The sequence below is a fragment of the Loxodonta africana genome, chromosome 1 (genome assembly GCF_030014295.1).
Source record: "Loxodonta africana isolate mLoxAfr1 chromosome 1, mLoxAfr1.hap2, whole genome shotgun sequence".
NCBI classification, from domain to species: Eukaryota; Metazoa; Chordata; class Mammalia; order Proboscidea; family Elephantidae; genus Loxodonta; species Loxodonta africana.
The window spans coordinates 213,491,234-213,509,206 of NC_087342.1; the positions used below are offsets into that span (position 1 = coordinate 213,491,234).

General features: G+C 38.4%; 1 protein-coding gene across 18 annotated transcripts in view; it reads left to right on the forward strand.

The window, feature by feature from the left end:
* UTRN (utrophin) overlaps window positions 1–17,973 on the forward strand; it is a 616,684-nt gene that overhangs the window by 500,649 nt on the left and 98,062 nt on the right. For all 18 annotated transcript variants that reach the window (XR_010323082.1, XM_064291826.1, XM_023551169.2 and 15 more), the window contains 2 exons: window positions 2,444–2,522; window positions 5,872–5,932. Coding sequence is in view for 17 of the 18 variants with exons in the window: in XM_064291826.1 (XP_064147896.1) it covers window positions 2,444–2,522; window positions 5,872–5,932 (140 nt within the window). In the remaining variant the exon portion in view is untranslated. The remainder of the gene's footprint in view (window positions 1–2,443; window positions 2,523–5,871; window positions 5,933–17,973) is intronic.

Below are 17,973 nucleotides of genomic sequence, written 5' to 3' on the forward strand. Positions count from 1 at the left end.
TCGTTAAAGTGTTCAAAAGCAAAGAGGTCACCTTGAAGACTAACGTGCCCCAACCCAAGCCATGGTGTTTTCAATTGCCTCATATGCTTGTGAAAGCTGGACAATGAATAAGGAAGACTGAAAAATAATTGATGCCTTTGAATTATGGTGTTGGCGAAGAATATTGAATATACCATGGACTGCGAGAACTGAATGAACAAATCTGTCTTGGAAGAAGTACAGCCAGAGTGCTTCTTAGAAGCAAGGATGGTGAGACTACATCTCACATACTTTGGACATGTTATCAGGAGGGATCAGTCACTGGAGAAGGACATCATGCTTGGTAAAGTAGAGGGTCAGTGAAAAAAGAGGAAGACCCTCAATGAGATGGATTGACACAGTGGCTGTAACAATGGGCTCAAGCACAACAACAATTGTGAAGATGGCACAGGACCAGGCAGTGTTTCGTTCTATTGTACATAAGGTCATCATGAGTTGGAACCAACTAGATGGCACCTAACAACAACAGCAACAACAACATCTGTCTGTCCATTTACCTAATCTAGCTAATCTATTTGCCCAATCTATTTGCCTACCTGCCTGCTTATCTACCTATCTACCTGGTTATCATGTCTCTCTCCCTTTACCTACCTACATATGTACCTATCATCCATCTATCTAGGTATCATTTATCAATCATCTACCTACCTGTTATCTGTCCACCTTCCTATTATCTATCTATCATCTACCTATCTAATCAGTTTTTCTTTTGAAGTATTTTAGACTTATTTTCCTTTTGCTAACTGTAGCACTTTTTACCACATTTTCTTAAAAAAGTGAGTAGTGACTGATGTCGTGGCCACACCTTGACTTTACAAGCTGTGTAGAGTAGACTCAGGACATAAATTCTGGAACCAGGTGTTGTTGGTGGTGCCATCAAGTTGGTTCTGACTTATAGCAACCCCGTGTACAACAGAACAAAACACTGCCAACTCCTGCGCCATCCTCACAATAGTTGCTATGTTTGAGCCCATTGTTGCAGCCGCTGTGTCACTCTGTCTCATTGAGTGTCTTCCTCTTTTTCACTGACCCTCTACTTTACCAAGCATGATGTCCTTCTCCAGGGGAAGGTTCTTCCTGACGCATGTCTAAAATATACGTGACAAATCTCTCCATTCTTGCTTCTAAGGAGCACCCTGCTGTACTTCTTCCAAGACAGATTTGTTTATTCTTCTGGCAGTCTGTGGTATATTCAATATGCTTTGCCAACACTATAATTCAAAGGCATCAATTCTTTTTTGGTCTTCCTTATTTATCGTCCAGCTTTTGCATGCATATGAGGCGATTGAAAATACCATGGCTTGGGTCAGGCACACTTTAGTCCTTAAAGTGACATCTTTGCTTTTTAACACTTTAAAAGTTCTTTTGCAGCACATTTGCCCAATGCAATACGTCATTTGATTTCTTGACTGCTACTTCATGGGTGTTGATTGTGGATCCAAGTAAAATGAAATCCTTGACAACGCCAGTCTTTTCTCCATTATCATAATATGGCTTATTGGCCCAGTTGTGAGAATTTTTGTTTTCATTATGTTGCAGCATAATCCATACTGAAGGCTGTGGTCTTTGATCTTCATCAGTAAGTGAAGTCCTCTTTGCTTTCAGCAAGCAAGGTTGTGTCATCTGCATATCGCAGGTTGTTAAGGACTCTTCCTCCAATCCTCATGCCGCGGTCTTCTTTATATAATCCAACTTCTCAGGTTATTTGCTCAGCGTACAGATTGAATAAGTATGGTGAAATGATACAACCCTGACGCACACTTTTCCTGACTTTAAACCACTTAGTATCCCCGAATAACTGCCTCTTGGTCTATGTACAGGTTCCTCATGAGCACGATTAAGTGTTCTGGAATTCCCATTCTTTGCAGTGTTTTCCATAGTTTGTTATGACCCACACAGTCAGATGCCTTTGCATAGTCAGTAAAACACAGGTAAACATCTTTCTGGTATTGTCTGCTTTCAACCAAGATCCATCTGACATCAGCAATGATATCCCTCATTCCCAGGCCTCTTCTGAATCCTTGGTGGGGGGTACTAGGTAACCTGAGTATGAATACTAGTACCGCCATTTCCTATCTGCACGGCTTTAGACACATCTTTATGTCTCATTTTCTTCCTCTATAATGGTGGTAGTAATGATACTTATAGGGTTTTTGTGTCAATTAAAATAGTTAATTCCTATAAATTGTTTAAAAGAGTACCTGGTATTATTTGCTGTTACTGGATGCTAGAAGGAATCTATTTTCATTCCATTACTTTGATATCACAGATAGGAATGAAGTCTGTACAATCATATCTAGAGCAATAGTGTCACTTACTGTAATACTTCAGTCAAGGATATTATTAAAGTCATTGTTTTGAAATCAGTTTATTCCTTCTGTCTTGTGCGTATATGTGTATTCAGGTGTCTGTGGACGATCGCCTTAAACAGCTTCAGGAAGCCCATCGAGATTTTGGACCATCCTCTCAGCATTTTCTGTCTAGTAAGTGCCAGTAAACTTGACATGATCTCATTAACTGAACAAATTAGCATATTCTCTCAGTTTCATTCAAAAGGCCATATTCTTCCCTATCAACATGTTTATTTCTATTAAATAAACCAAAAAAAGCAAACCCAGTGCCATCAAGTCGATTCCGACTCATAGCGACCCTACAGGACAGAGTAGAACTGCCCCACAGAGTTTCCAAGGAGCACCTGGTGGATTCGAACTGCTGATCCTTTGGTTAGCAGCCGTAGTACTTAACCACTACACCACCAGGGTTTCCATTTCTATTAAGTGTAATGTATAAACGGGGCATTAACATTAACGAAAATCTTGTTTATTGGTTATTTTTTTTTGTCTTGTGATAGATCACAAATGGTAAGTCTTCAATGTAGAGCAAAAATGAATTCATCTTCAGTTATGGTTTTCCACTGAGCCTTTCCATTATGGTGGCTAATAGTATGATATTGTCATTGCTGTGTCATGTGTAGAGCTTACGAATTTCTTCACAATAAAATACCATTTTTATATTTTAAGTTTTAAAATTTACTGTTCTCCTTGAAAAGTGCACCTGCACTTTTAAATGCACCTGTAGTTTTAGAAGTAAAAGCTAGTCACCCCCCACAGATCTTTAACTGAGAAGATATGGGTTCATTAGGTTGACTGCAGCCAGATGTAGTTTTCCTTCATGTCAAGTCATGCACGTTTAGCTGAACCACATATGTGGATTTTTATGCGTTATTCTCCAACTGGAATTTTTAAATTCTGTGGACTTTTCGTGAGATCTTGAATCAGTAATTTCAAGTCTGACTTCATTGTTCATTGCTGAAGATACTTAAGAATGTGGGGTCTACATTACCCAGATTCAGTTTAAATATAAATTCTGCTGCTTAACAGACCTGTGGATCTCTGAAAGTTAGTTTCATCTTAAAAGCCCATAATAATGCCTACTTCCTATGATTGCCTTGAGAATTAAATGAAAAAACCTGCCAAGTTATACAAGGCGCCTAGCACAATTCTTGGCACAAATGGTTTTAGTAAATGTTGATTGCATTCATTTCCTGCTCTGGCAGACATAGGTAAGAAAGCAGCTTGTTTAATGTAAGTCAGTTTAAGTAAGGCTTAAAACTTAGGGCAAAGCTCATTTCCCAATTATGGTAATGTCTTTGCATCTATAACCATAGAGGAAACTGAAGTCATACCTTGTCTTTCAATTAAATTGCTTACATTTATATTTTCTCTTAATCTTTTTATCACTGTCAATAATCTGCTTTACCTCAATTGAAGTTGAGGCTTTCTGACCTTCACAATTTCAAGGATCCCAATTAGTCGTTTCCTGCCCTACACCCACCCTTCCCTCCATCTCCCTTTCTCTCTCTCTCTCTCACACACTCACGCACACACGTATGCGTGAAAGCACCCTTGCACATGTGCACACACACAGAGTTTCATAAACCTGAGCCCTTAGATAGCTTATCATTGGTGATATGTAGTCTTTCCTGGAATATACTGTCAACCCAGGTGTCAGATCATTTTTAAACTTTGGATGCCATCAGTAATGACAAAGTAAATTGGTTACCAGTATATTAATTACTCTCGATTTCCTACAAATTTTATAGACTATGAAGCTATCTAAAAAAAAAAAAAAATTTTTTTTTCTACTAAGACCAAATTAAAGAGGAATTAAAAAAAATCGTTGAGATCCTATTTACAGCTCTGTTATAAGGATCAGTAATCTGTTAGTATTGAGGAGGCACTATACTTCTCTCTGCTAGTAGAAATCAAACTTATATTCTTTAGGAAATGAAATATTGTACAATTCATACACGCTGTGAAACTCAAGCACAGTGCTTTTTATTGTCTAGCACTGGCAGTCTAAAGAGGTCAAAGTTATTCAAATCAAAACCATTATTAAATGAACAGAGATGTGTAAACAAAATCCCAATTAATAAATTTAATAATTGTGATCTCTTGGTGCTTGGAATCTGTGGAGGTCTTACTGCTTGGACTTTAGCCCTGGTTGTAAAAGGAGCCTGTTTAATTCGGCACAAAGTAAACACTGACCTACCAGCCAGGTGCCAACCATGAAACGAGGTTGGCTCTAATGAGGAATTTAATATACCTAGTTTCTCATTTCCATCCCCTTTTTATATTCTACATGGATATAGCTGAAGAAAGGAATGCTCGCCTTTTTTGTTGGGTAGAAAAATTGCTGAACTAGTGGTCAGAAATCCTGAGATCACATCCCAGCTCGGCCATTTCTTGACTGGGACTTGGTCTTTGGGAGGCTATTTCACCTCTGTGTATTGAGTCTCTCATCTATCAAATGGAACTTTAACGTGACTTTTGCTGGCTTCCTTATCAAAAGATATACATGAAAATGTTTTGCAAAATTGAGGATCCGTATTTTTATAAGATATTAATATGATGGCATGAAATTCAGAAAAATCAGTGGTGAGAACTGGTTATTTGAAGGTATAAAGATATTTGCAAAGCTTTATTTGAATTTGCTTGTTTATTACTATATTTAGTAAAATTCTTTAGTAGCTCTAGGTTCATATGTAATGCTCTTCTTAAATAAGGCTGAAAATCATTAGTTTAATGTAGGAATAATATATTTTTATAAAATAAGGAATAGCTGAAATGATAAAAAATAGTTAAGTACTTCAGTAAATACTGAGATAACAAAATTTCAATCATGGTAATAATCTAGTTTAAAATTAGGAACTCTACCTTCTGTACATTTCAGATGAAAATAAGTATTTAGATCCCTCTTGTCTAGATAATTAAATGCCTCAGTTCTTTACAACCCTTTGCTTACTTTAATTTTTATTATCCTTTTTTATTTCATGTAATTAAGTTTGTTTAAATATCATGTCTACTAAATAGCTATTCATGTGAATAAAAACTAAAGAATGCCTATATTGATCCCTGGAAACTTCAATCTTGAGAAATCTAGGTTTTTATCTGGATATACTATGCAAAGTTAATTTTGGTTTTAGCTTATCAAAAAATACACAGAGTACAGTTTCCAGATGGGACTGGATTTTAAGTTTTAAATTGTGATGGTTTTAAAAAATAAAACCCAATTTTTAAAAATTTTTTATCAATATGTTTAGTTAGTTAGAATTGACATTAGAAATTGAATGTGTGTTGTTTCTTTCCTGTCTTCAAATGAATCTTTAAAGCCATTCTTTGTTTGGCCTAGCTGATGTCATTATAGGAATCCAGCTAGAAAACCAGAGCAGTTCTCACTGAATTTACTAGAAAACTCATTCAGTTGTTTTGCATTAAGGTAGAAGGCTTTTTGGTTACAAGTGTTTCCAATAACCTAACTTTGTTTCCTCAGCTTCAGTCCAGCTGCCGTGGCAAAGATCCATTTCACATAATAAAGTGCCCTATTACATCAAGTAAGTTGATTTTAATTATCCTTTATAATGCCATGAAAATAAAGTTATATTGATAACTTAAAAAGTCTTCCTCCCCCATAACTTAAAAAATTGAAGTAAGTCATACTATCCTTAGGAAACTATATATGGGCATATTTAATATTTGAAAGAAGTTAGCTTAAAAATCAGAGTGATACTTGTAATTTATTATGTTAGACGTATAGGTGTGTTCAGCTGGTATTTTTGAAGCAGAGATTAAAATATTTGGGGAGAGTGATGTAATTTCTAAATACTCTTGATTTTTCTCAAACTATACTGATTCTAAAACATTTGACTTTCTCCCAGAAAGTTCACTTAAAAATTGCATTTATTCTTCTCATTTTAACCCATCAAAAGTAAACACTGTATTTAATAAACATTTTTATCATGAAGAAGCTGTTTTTTTTCTTTGATTTATGGAAATTGTCTATAACATTAGTTTAGGCTCCTCATTCTTCATTTTTGCTGTCAATTTTAGATAATTTCTCCTTTTTACATACTATGTTTCTCTTTATTATGTGACATTTTATAAATTTTGTAAAATTTAGACAGGGTCTGAGTAGGTTTGGATCCTGGGCTTAGTTTATGTATTGTCATAGAACAGAATGATAAAATATAACTCCTGCAGCCCCTTGAAGTTCAAGTCAGTTAAGCTGTTGATTTACAAAGTGATAAAGTGTTGAGAGCCACTGGTGACTTTTATGTGTAACGTGAGCATTGTCATAATTGTGAGAAGGCAGCTCACTTATTATCAGGAGACAGCTCTGTATGGATTAGCCGTGTGACCTCAAGCACATCAGGTGAAGGTCTCTGGGCCTTTATATCATTCCTAAAGCAGACGCAATAGGTGCTTCAGTGGTTTTCTATACAGAAGACCTGGTTATTATGCCTTATGCACAGCTACCACCCATCTGTCAGTGACAGGTGTTGCTATGATGCTGAACAGGTTTCAGCAAAGCTTCCAGACTAAGACCGACTAGGAAGGAAGGCATGGTTATCTACTACAGAAAATCAGTCAATGAAAACCCTGTGGATCACAATGATCAGATATACAACTGGTACTGTTAACCAAACAGTAGCAGTGTTTGGGTCCATTGTGCATAGTCACCATGAGTTGGGGGACAACTCTCCAGATTCCATGCCGATACTAAGAATCTACTCGTCTAATACCTCTCTTCCTGAAAAATGTGTATGTGAAGTTAATGTTTATAAAATAGTATTTCCTTATCAAGTTTTTATTGTCGTCTGAGACGTATCCTCAGGGCAAAAGAATAAAAAAAATTTGCTGTAACGTAACAAATATAATGAGCAATATGTGTTACATTCACTTAAGGAATTTAAAACTTCAATCAGTGTACAGTCTACCCTGTACTGTGCTGTGATAAACATAAGGACAAATCAGCAAAGCAATTTAAAGTTGTCAAATTTACGTGAGCAAGAATGGAAAGAAGTCAGGGACAGGGCAAAATGACATGCCTTTATTAAGAGAAGATGTGAAACTGATCCAAATTTAAAACATTAAAACTTTTTTTACATTTTTGTTCCAAAATATAATAATAGTAATATTAGAAGGAGCCCTGGTGGTCCAATGATTAGGCACTTGGCTGCCAATCAAAAGGTTGACTGGCGATTCACCCACCAAGTGGCTCATACCCAGGGAGAAAAGGCCTGAGGATCTGCCTCCTTACAGATTACAGCATAGGAGGCCCTATGGGGCAGCTCTCTTCTGTCATACAGGGTCACCGTGAGTCTGAATTGACTCTGTGGCACACAACAGCAACAGTAACAATATTATTAGGAAACTTTTAATTTGCTGAGTAAATGAATATTGCTTGGAATTGAATATTTTAGGTTTAGGTATATATCTGGTGTACTGTGGTAGGCAGAATAATGACCTACCAAAAATGTCCACATCCTCATTCCCAAACTTGTGATTATATTTTGTTACCTGGCAAGAGGGAATTAAGGTTGCAGATAGAATTAAGTTTATTAATCAGTTGACCTTAAATTAGGGAGATTATCCTGGATTGTCCGAGTGGGCTCAGTGTAATTATAAGCATCCTTAAAAGTGGAAGGGGGAGGCTGAAGAGGAGTCTGGGTCAGAGAGAGATTTGAAGGTGCTGCCAACTGGCTTTGAAGATGGAGGAAAAGGGCCACAAACCAAGGAATGCAGGCAGCTATAGAAGCTGGAAGGGACAAGGGAATGGATTATCTCCTATAGCCTCCAGAAGGGAGAAGCCTTGGTGGCACAGTGGTTAAGAGCTTGGCTGCTAACCAAAAGGTCAGCAGTTCGAATCCACCAGTTACTCCTTGAAAACCCTATGGGACAGTTCTACTCTGTCCTATAGAGTTGCTATGAGTCAGAATTGACTTGATAGCATCGGGTTTGGTTTCTTTGCTTTTCTAGAAAGGAACGTTATGTTGCTTTCATCTTCATTTTAGCCTAGGAAGACTATTAACCTTAAGAACTGTAAGAGAAAAAAAAAATTGTGTTGCTCTAAGGCACTAAATTTGTGGTAATTTTTTACAACAGTAAAAGTAGTATATGTGCTACATACACATAATCTATGCAAATCAATTAAAGTTAATTTTAATTTACAGAATTGACCTAAAGTCCTGTATCATTTGATTTTTTTAAATGCAAACATGTAACTAGATCCAGTGAGGCAGATTGTTAAAAGATTAAATTAATAAAAATTTCAACCTTGTCACATGATTTTTTTTTATGCAGTGGTTATATACTTGATTTGGATATTTTAAATCCATCTTTGATTTTTAGCTCTACTATTGAAGGGATTTTTGTGTGTCTTGGTTAGGAGTTTCTTAAATATCTAAGTCAGAATTTCACAGTTTTGTAATTTAGGAAGGATCTGGCAGGGTTACATCCTTGCTCAGACTATGCATGTTTATGGTGTAGACTGGTAGAACAAAAGCTAGTTTAGCTGGCATACTAGGAAGAAGCAGACTAGGTGAGGAAAATATGAGCAAATATCCTCCCTTTTTTACTACAATCTGAGTGCCATTTATTACACACCCACTCTGTACCAGCAGAGAACCATGGTGGTATAGTGGTTAAGAGCTATGGCAGCTAACCAAAGGGTCAGTTGTTCGAATCCAGCAGGCGCTCCTTGGAAACCCTATGGGACAGTTCTACTCTGTCTCATAGGGTTGCTGTGAGTCAGAATTGACTGAACAGCAATGGGTCTTTTGTTTTTTTTAGGTACCAGCAGGAGCCCTGGTGGCACAGTGGTTAAAGCGCTTGACTACTAACCAAAAGGTCTGCAGTTAGAATTCACCAAGTGCTCCTTGGAAACCCTATTGGGACAGTTTTATTATGTCTAATAGGGCCCCTATAAGTCAAAATTGACTCAACAGCAGTTGACTTGGTTTTTTGCAGGGGTATGTACCTGCAAGGAGCCCTGCTGGTGCAGTGGTTAAGTGCTTGGCTGTTAACTGAAAGCTTGGTGCTTTGAACCCACCAGCAGGTCCTTGGGAGAAAGATATGGCAGTCTGTTCCTGTAAAGATGACAGCCTTGGAAACCCTATGGGGCAGTTCTACTCTGTACTATAGGGTTGCTATGAATCAGAATCAACTCGATGGCAACAGGTTTGCATTTTGTATGTACCAGCAACTAAGCACAGAGCTGTCCAAGGACAAAGCACATATGTTTTGATTTTTGTTTCTTGTCTGGTATCCCTTGCTTTTTCCAGAACTCCATACTGTTTCTGCTGTAGGCTAATTTCTATGGACTAACATAACTATAATATATCCAAGAAAATTTAGCACTCTTGTCTAGTAATGGACAAAGGTGCATTTCTATAGATAGGAGGGTGTCACTCTCCACAGTCCTGACAGTTGAACCTTGACAGGAGTTGGGAGAGATGGAGGAATAAACTGTATGGCCCTCCATTACTTTTCCCCACTCACATGGTCAGGAGATCTCTGTCAGTGTATGGATTTCTATTAGTGATAAGACCCTGAGCAAATCATGCACCAGGTCCCATGGAACTTTTCACATAGATGGCTCTCCACTTTTCTAGCCTGCTGGTAGGCTGTACTATCTGATGTAACTTGGTAAGGTATAGTTTAGGAAGTGTGGTTCCCTTTCTTCCCCAACAATGTTTTTTGCCAAACCATGAGTGGTTGACTTTTGAGTACATCTTAAGCTTGGTGCAAGTAATTTTTTTGCCCTGTGTCTGATAGGGTCCCTATCAGTCAGAATTCACTTGTTTTTTGGGGTATGTACCAGCAAGGAGCGCTGCTGGCACTGTGGTTAAGTGCTTGGCTGTTAACTAAAAGGTTGGTGGTTTGAACCTACCAGCAGCTCCATGGGAGAAAGATGTGGCAGTCTGTTCTCATTGAGATTATAGGCTTGGAAGCCCTATGGGACAGTTCCACTCTGTCCTATAAGGTCTTTATGAGTGATGGGGCTTCCGTGTCACATCGTAACAGTTCTGTAGCTCCATTTTTCCAATGGAATCTGAAGTGCAAATGGTAATTATTTATAAAGTTGCAAGGGCAGTGTTCAAGCTCACACACACAGCTTTAGCATGGACATTCAAATTATCTCTGATTAATGATTCCATGCATAGCACATTACCTAAACCTCACGTTCCTCAATATGACAATGTATTAACCAGAATAAGCTTATTTATTAATACCATTACTTTGCATTTCTCCTTTGTTTTAACTCTCCCTTTTGAGTAGGACTAAATCAAGATGCACCTCATCTTATTGCATCTCCTTTTACGTTTTTCTTTTATGTTTGTATGTCCATTGGTAATCCTGCAGTATCTTTTAGACCCCCTCCTTGCCTCGCAAGGCCACACACCCTCTAGCCTGCCCCAATCCATCAATTGCTGAGAAAAAAATGAAGTTTATATAGTTGTAAATGACATGTTGGGGAGTAAGTAGTTGCTTTTCTTTATAGCAGCTATACAGTTCATCTGCGTGTACTGCAGATATTTGTCTCAGCAAAACCATACGTACAAATCTAGAGGAGAGAATTAATACTTATTCCTTTAGAGGCATTGTGGACCCAGCTTAGGAGGTGTAGGTGAAACTTCCTTCCCTAAATAAAGGCAGAGAGTAGTGGCAGCAATGGGATATCCAACTCTCTGGCCTAATAGGAAATTCAAAGCTAAGAGAGGTATAACCAACAAAAAAAAAAAAAAAAAAGGGGGGGAGATAAAAGAAATTAATATAAAATATTTTATCTTTAATGGTTATAAAAAAGTCAAAAAATAGAAATCCACAACAGAGGTATAACTAACAATGCAAGATACAGTTCTCTTCAAAAGGCTCATCTTTATTGAAAATAAATATTTAAAACTTAGCGAGCCAACTCTGCTGATGAGAAGGTAAAACAAAATTGCTTTATGAAAGAATTCAAGCACCTTGGGACTACTAAACCTCTCCCGGGCTTGGAGATGGCTTCGGACAAATGAGCATACCTTGGCTAACTAGAAAACCAAACTCCAGACAGCCTGCCCTGCAACAGTCAGAAATTGGGACACCTTCTAGCATATTCACCAGTGCCCTGATTGGGATAATTTGTGTGGAGTTGGCATTATCTTAGAAGGACATTGGCTAGTTCAGGAATTAAGAAGATATCACACTGGATCACCAATGTTTTTTTTTTATTTTTCACTGTCTATACTTTAGTCACCTGAATGTAAAATTGATTAGTTGGGAGCTCGTGGTTGATTCCTATGTATAACTTATAACTTTCTTAGCATATGTAAAGTAGGTGTTAGCAGAGCCTGAATTTTGTCTGTGTCAGCTTTATTTTCTGGAGGCTTTTATTTTTTCCATGGCACATCTCACCTTCTAATAATATATAACTTATGAAATGTATTGTCTCTTATTTATTTCCTCCCCACCCTCCACTAGAATGAGTGCTGATGCATCTCGAAACCTAAGATAGTCCTGGCACATAGTAAGAGCTCAGTAAATATTTGTTGAATTGAATTAAAGTGCTTTGAAGGAAATGAGTAGTATAAAATGATAGAGAATAATAGAAAAAAACTTAAACAGGGTCATCGAAGATGGTGTCTCTTAGGAAGTAACATTTAAAGTGAGATCTGAGGAATAAAGATTACCAGGGCAGTTAACAGCACATGCTGAGGTTAACAGCACATGCTGAGGTTAACAGCACATGCTGAGGTCCTGAGGTCTTTGAGGAGGAGTGACTTTGAAAGCTGAGAGAAAGGTGATATCATGGGCAAGAAGGGAGTGGCATGAAGTGAGGTCAGACAGCCAGGACCTTTAAGACCAAAAAGACAGTTTAGTTTTATTTCCAGGTGCTATGCAGCCTATGAAGGGTTTTAAGGAGGAAGGGGACGGTTTTAAAAGGGTCACTCCAGGTGTTGTATAGAGAATGGGTGTAATAAGTAACGGTGGAAAAGAGAAAACTGTTGGAATTGTGTAGACTCAAGATTTTAGTTTCAATCAATCTGAAGTGGAACCATGGAGATGGAGGGAAAGTAGATGGTATGAGAGCTGTGAAGAAGAGTTAAACCTGTCTCCCAGCTTTCTAGCTTAAGCTGTTCAACCCTTCCCTTTACAAGATAGGAAGAACTAGGAGAGGAATAGGTTCGGGGTGGGGGAGAATCCAGAGTTTAGTTTTAAACATAATTTCGAGTTCTTTATGACATTCATGTGGAGATGTGTGAGCGTAGTTAGACATACGAGTTTGCAGTGCAGGGGAGAGGTTTGGGCTGGAGATAAAAAGCCTGGAGAGGGGGTAGGAGGGAAACTAAGGTTGTATTTGTGAGGAATCCATGACAGGAGAATATTTCAAGAGGAGCAGTCTTCTGCCAAAATTACTGAGAAGAGACCGGCCTAGTGACGTGGAGACAGCAAAGTGGTCATTCCATCTGGCAACATAGAGTTCATTGATGTTCTTGAGAGGAGCAGCTTTGGTGGAGGAAGACTGAAGTCGGAAGCCAAACTGACATGAGTAGTGAATGGGACACAAAGACGTGAATACAGTACATTACTTATTTTAGAATTTTGTCTGTGAAGGAAAGCAAAAGGGTGATAGTGTTGCTGGTTCTGCTTGGTACAACTCCGTCCAGGACCAAAAAGACAAGAGATCGAGTTGGAGAGAACTAAAAGCAACTTTATTGGTTGGCCAAGCAAGGAGACAGTCGGGCTCTGTGCCATCCAAGACTGTCTCGCAGGCAGCTTGTTGAGGCTGGTTTATATATAGGCAGGATCAGTTTCAGGACACAAAGTGGTGCACAGGCATTTTAGAATGAGTAAGCATTTTCTAAAACACTGGTTCGATTCCCAGTGCAGGAGGAATTTTGTCATTTTTGTTCATTAGCATGTCAGCTCTCCACCCAGGGGTGGAAAATTTACCATGCGTGAAGCAGTTAATGAGCTAAAGGTCATCTGGAATGCCAGGATGGAGGGCAGATTCTTGCTAGTCGGTGGCCATTTCTGTTTGATTTTTTAAGGAGGAAAAGAAAGAACTCTAGGAAATGGGCTGGGTGAGGGGCTGTCTTGAGGCTCAGAAAAATGGCTCTATGGTTCTACCCCTGACTTAATAGCTGGTGGGAAATGTAGATTCAAGATGGGTTGGGTAGGTGGGTGAGTGAGTGAGTGTTCAATGATGGCAGGTCCTTAAACATTTATATTGAGAGAAAAGTAAATAATTCAGGATAAGAGTTTTTTAGAAGTCTTTGGGAATGATTGGCCTTTGATAGCAGGGGGAACAATTCCTCAGTTAAAAGAGGAGAGAGGAAGAAGATCTGGGAGATGGATGGTGGTGGGAAGATGAGGGCATTATAATATGGTGGTTTTTAGTTTGTCAGTGAAGTGTGAGATAAAATCAAATGATACAAAGGCAGGGAGGGGACTTAGCTAGGTTTGAGGAAAGGGAAAATGGTAGGGAATTGTCTTGGAGAGTGGGAAAACATGGTAGGCAGTGTCGTACAGTTGCTGGCAGTTGGACATTTGTAGCTTGAAATCAAATGTTTGAAGTAAAATCAGCCTGTCTGTTGAGTGGTTTTTCTCCAGCTGCACTCATTCACAGGTGCTCAGGTCCAGAGAAGGCATATAGTTGAACTGATCCAGGCTTGGGGTTTGCCAGATGAATACAACAGAGAAAGAGAGAGGAGCAGGGAAGATGACGTTGTTTGTAGTGATTGTAATGTTGCAACATGGACTCAAAGTTAGACAGATTAATCAAGAAACAGTTTAAATCCCTGATTATGCAAGGGTAATTCCTTATTAAGAGCTTAAAATCAGGCCACCTGGGTGCATATCCCATTTCCACTGCTTGCTAACTACAGAGTCCTTAGGCAGCTTATCTAAGCATCCGTGCCCCAGTTTCCTTCCTCTGTAAAATGGGGAGAATATTAGCACTTATCTCTTAGAGTTGCTATGCCAATTGAGTTTATACTTAGAGTTTAGAAGGGTGCCTAGTACAAATTAAGCACTCAAATATTAGGCGATTACTGTAATCCTGACTTAGTGTGTTATCTTTAACTTTGCACAGCAAAGAAGAAATATTTCTCTTTCTGTGAATGTCTTACCCCAGAGCAAATATACATACTTTTCCCCCATGTTTGTATTTTTGTTAATTCATTCATCTGTATTATTTATTTATTTATTTTTCTCTTCTATGCCTTTATAAATACAATTAGAATGGAATAAAAGTAGTAAAACTCTCAAAATCCAGTTTCAAGGATGAAATTGAGTAGATAAGTCAAGAGTAAATATATTTGGCTAAGGCCAGTCTTTGGACAGCCAGAATGCCTTCTGATCATTTTGTAAGGTTTCATGGAAATAATGAGACTGTTTGTGAAGACAAATGAGTGAAAAAGTTATCTTCCCCAAAGTGGTCCTTTGCTCAGAAATCAGTATCTTTTCAATCTAGCAATCTTAATATACTTTGTTGTTTTTTCATTCTCTCTCATTAGCATTGTGACACATTGTTTCATTTAATGTTTCATGTACCATTTTACATTCACATTTTACTCTCTGTGGCTTATCAAAGTACACTTTATGAATAACAATAGGTAGAAGCACATGTTGTTTTTACTTGTCTTAAGTAGGCTCCAACACGTGGCCGCCTTAAGTATAACAACAAAAAAAAAAAGTTGCCCAGTCCTGTACCATCTTCATGATCTTTGGTATTTTTGAGAGATATACTATTTATTAATCTTACTGGTTTAATATTTCATTAAAGAACATAAAATGCAGGGACCATGTATCATCTCAACTGGAGCACTTAAGCATCTCGTTAACCTGTTGTTGGGTGGATTCCAACTCATAGTGACCCTAGAGGACAGAGTAGAACTGCCCCACAGAGTTTTCAAAGAGCACCTGGTGGATTTGAACTGCCAACCTTTTGGTTAGCACCTGTTGCACTTAACCACTACACCACCAAGGTTTCCCCCACTTAAGCGTAGAGGGACAATATTAGTAATAATACCAGGATAGCAGGTGTATACCAGTACTGTCCAGGTGTTACAGGAGAATTTTCAAATAGAAACATAACCATGACTCATTAGTTAATAAGAGAACCAGTAAGAAGTTACAACAGGTTCAAGGGGAATGCAAGAGATGATAAAATGAATTGGCAGATAAGAAGCAAACTGACAAACTGGTCAATATCCACAGGACGGTAATCAATTGCATTCCAGTGGAAACAATTTGCATTTTCTGTGGACAAAAATCATTTGCATTACTCTCAGATTTTTCAATTTACAAAGTTTAAATAACTCAAAGATGATGTAAGCTTTCTAGAATACCCACTAATTTTTGCCCATGTAGAAGGCATTCACAGTTTTTCTCTGCACCGGCAAATCTGGGGTGGCTAGGCACCCTAGTGATATGTTACAAGGTCTCACTGTTATTTATTTCATGTGATTTGGGACTGACTGTTAACTGCTGCTGTGTTAGTTTTAATTTTTCATTTTATCCTTGAACATATTCCTGTGTCTTGGATCATGCCTTTTAGAAAGAAGATTTTTATTTACAAAATGACAAATTTATGTTATAGTTTATCAAGCTGCATGATCTTAAGTCCCACTCCTCGTTCATATTTGAGGGTGTCCTGACCCTAAGCTGTTGCTATTTTGGGGGGAAAAAATGCTACTTTTATTCTGTTTTGGTTGCCTGCCCTGAGAGGCTGCAGGCACTTTAGCCAAAGAAGCTAAGTAACATGCAGCTGTTCAAATACTTCAAGCCTTTAGGTTGATTGTGGACTTTGCTTTAACAACCTCCTTCTCCCCCTTGAAAGAAAGAAAGAAATTCCAACAACAGCCAACTGCATCTACTTTTTTTTAAGCTGTTGTTCGGGAAGCTGCATTGTACTTTTGTAACCAGAGGCTATGTTTATATTCAGCGTTGACAGTTCTGCCTAATGAATCAACTGGTATTGCGTTCACAAAGGGAGACGCCATTTCCCTCCCTCCATCTGTTTGCCAAATGTATGTGTTCCCTCAGCTCCTAGTGGTGGTTGCACAAAAAAGAGCCATTAACCAAAGTGTGCTCGCTTTCTGAATTCTCAGTCTCTGCTTTGTCTGGCTAGATTGTGGTATTGTCCACTTATGGTTCCATAGGGGTTGTTTAAGGTTAAAGCACTGCACCTGTGGTCCTAGAGAAAGAGAACTTAATTTGTTGTTTATGAGCCATAAGACGGGCCCTGGGTTGCTGATAGCTGTAGTGTGTGTAGTTCTTGAGCTTCCCTTTGGTCATTAGGGATGGGATGTCTGTCCCTGTGTTGCCATGGAGATTAACATTACCGTGGAGAGGAGATGAGATCAGTTGAATCTTGGTGGGCTGTCTGAGACTTTAGAAGACCAAATTTATTTCAGATACACCGTACTTTCAGTGAATTCTTCTTTAATTCTTATTGAGCGTACAGAGGAAATTATTTTATTAGCAAAATTTGGAGGTGTCCTTTTTTTTTTTTTTTTTAACTTTTATTCACATATTTAAAAAAAAAAAAAAGCCAAACCAGCTGGCATCAACTCGATTCGAACTCATGGCAACCCCATATATGCAGAGTAAACCTGTGCTCTGTAGGGTTTTCATGGCTGTGACCTTTTGGAAGCAGATCACCAGGCCTGTTCTTCTGGATGCCTATGGGTGGGTTTGAACAGCCAACCTTTTGGTTAGTAGCTGAGTCCTTAACTGTGCTACCCAGAAACTCCTATTCTCATATTTAAAAAAACCCCAGCTGCCATGGAGTCAATTCTGATTCATGGCAATTCCACGTGTGACAGAGTAGAACTGTTCATACGGTTTTCTTGGCTGTAATCTTTATGGAAGCAAATTGCCAGAACTTTCTTCTGAGGCACTGTTGGGTGGTTTTGAACTCCTAACCTGTAGGTTGGTGGTCCAGTGCAAACCACCTTGGGACCTGTTCATGTATTAGTACTTCTCAGGCTTTAACGTACATATGAATCATCTGGAGGTTTTATTAAGATGAAGATTCTGATTCAGAAAACCTGGGGAAAGGTCTGCATTTCTACTAAGTTCTGGACCACACTATGAATAGCAAGAATTTCAGGTGAAACAACATCAGTACTTCCTCCATGGTCTTGGAAGCAAAGCGTGGGATGGCTTTGTTGGAGTTCAGTATAGACTGTCAAGGAGAAATGCTTGCTTCAGCATTGGAGTCAGGGACCAGGGAGGAGAGCCAGATGACTTTTCAGCTCTTCCTGAGTCAGCCGAGTCAGATCTTCACATTCTAGTTCTATTATTTTGTTTGAGATTTTGGAATTTTCAGGACAGTTTTACATATCCCATTTCAAATATGAAATGTAAATATTTTCAAAGCAAATTGTAAGTTATTTAGGGATTCTCTTATCTATGTATATATAACAGTCCAAATTAAAAAATCCAAATCCATTGCTATCAAGTGGATTCTGATTCATAGCAACCCTAGGACAGAGCAGAACTGCCCCATACAGTTTCTAAGGAACACATGGTAGATTTGAACTGCCAACCTTTTGGTTAGTGGCTGTAGTTCTTAACCACTACACCACCAGGATTTCCATAT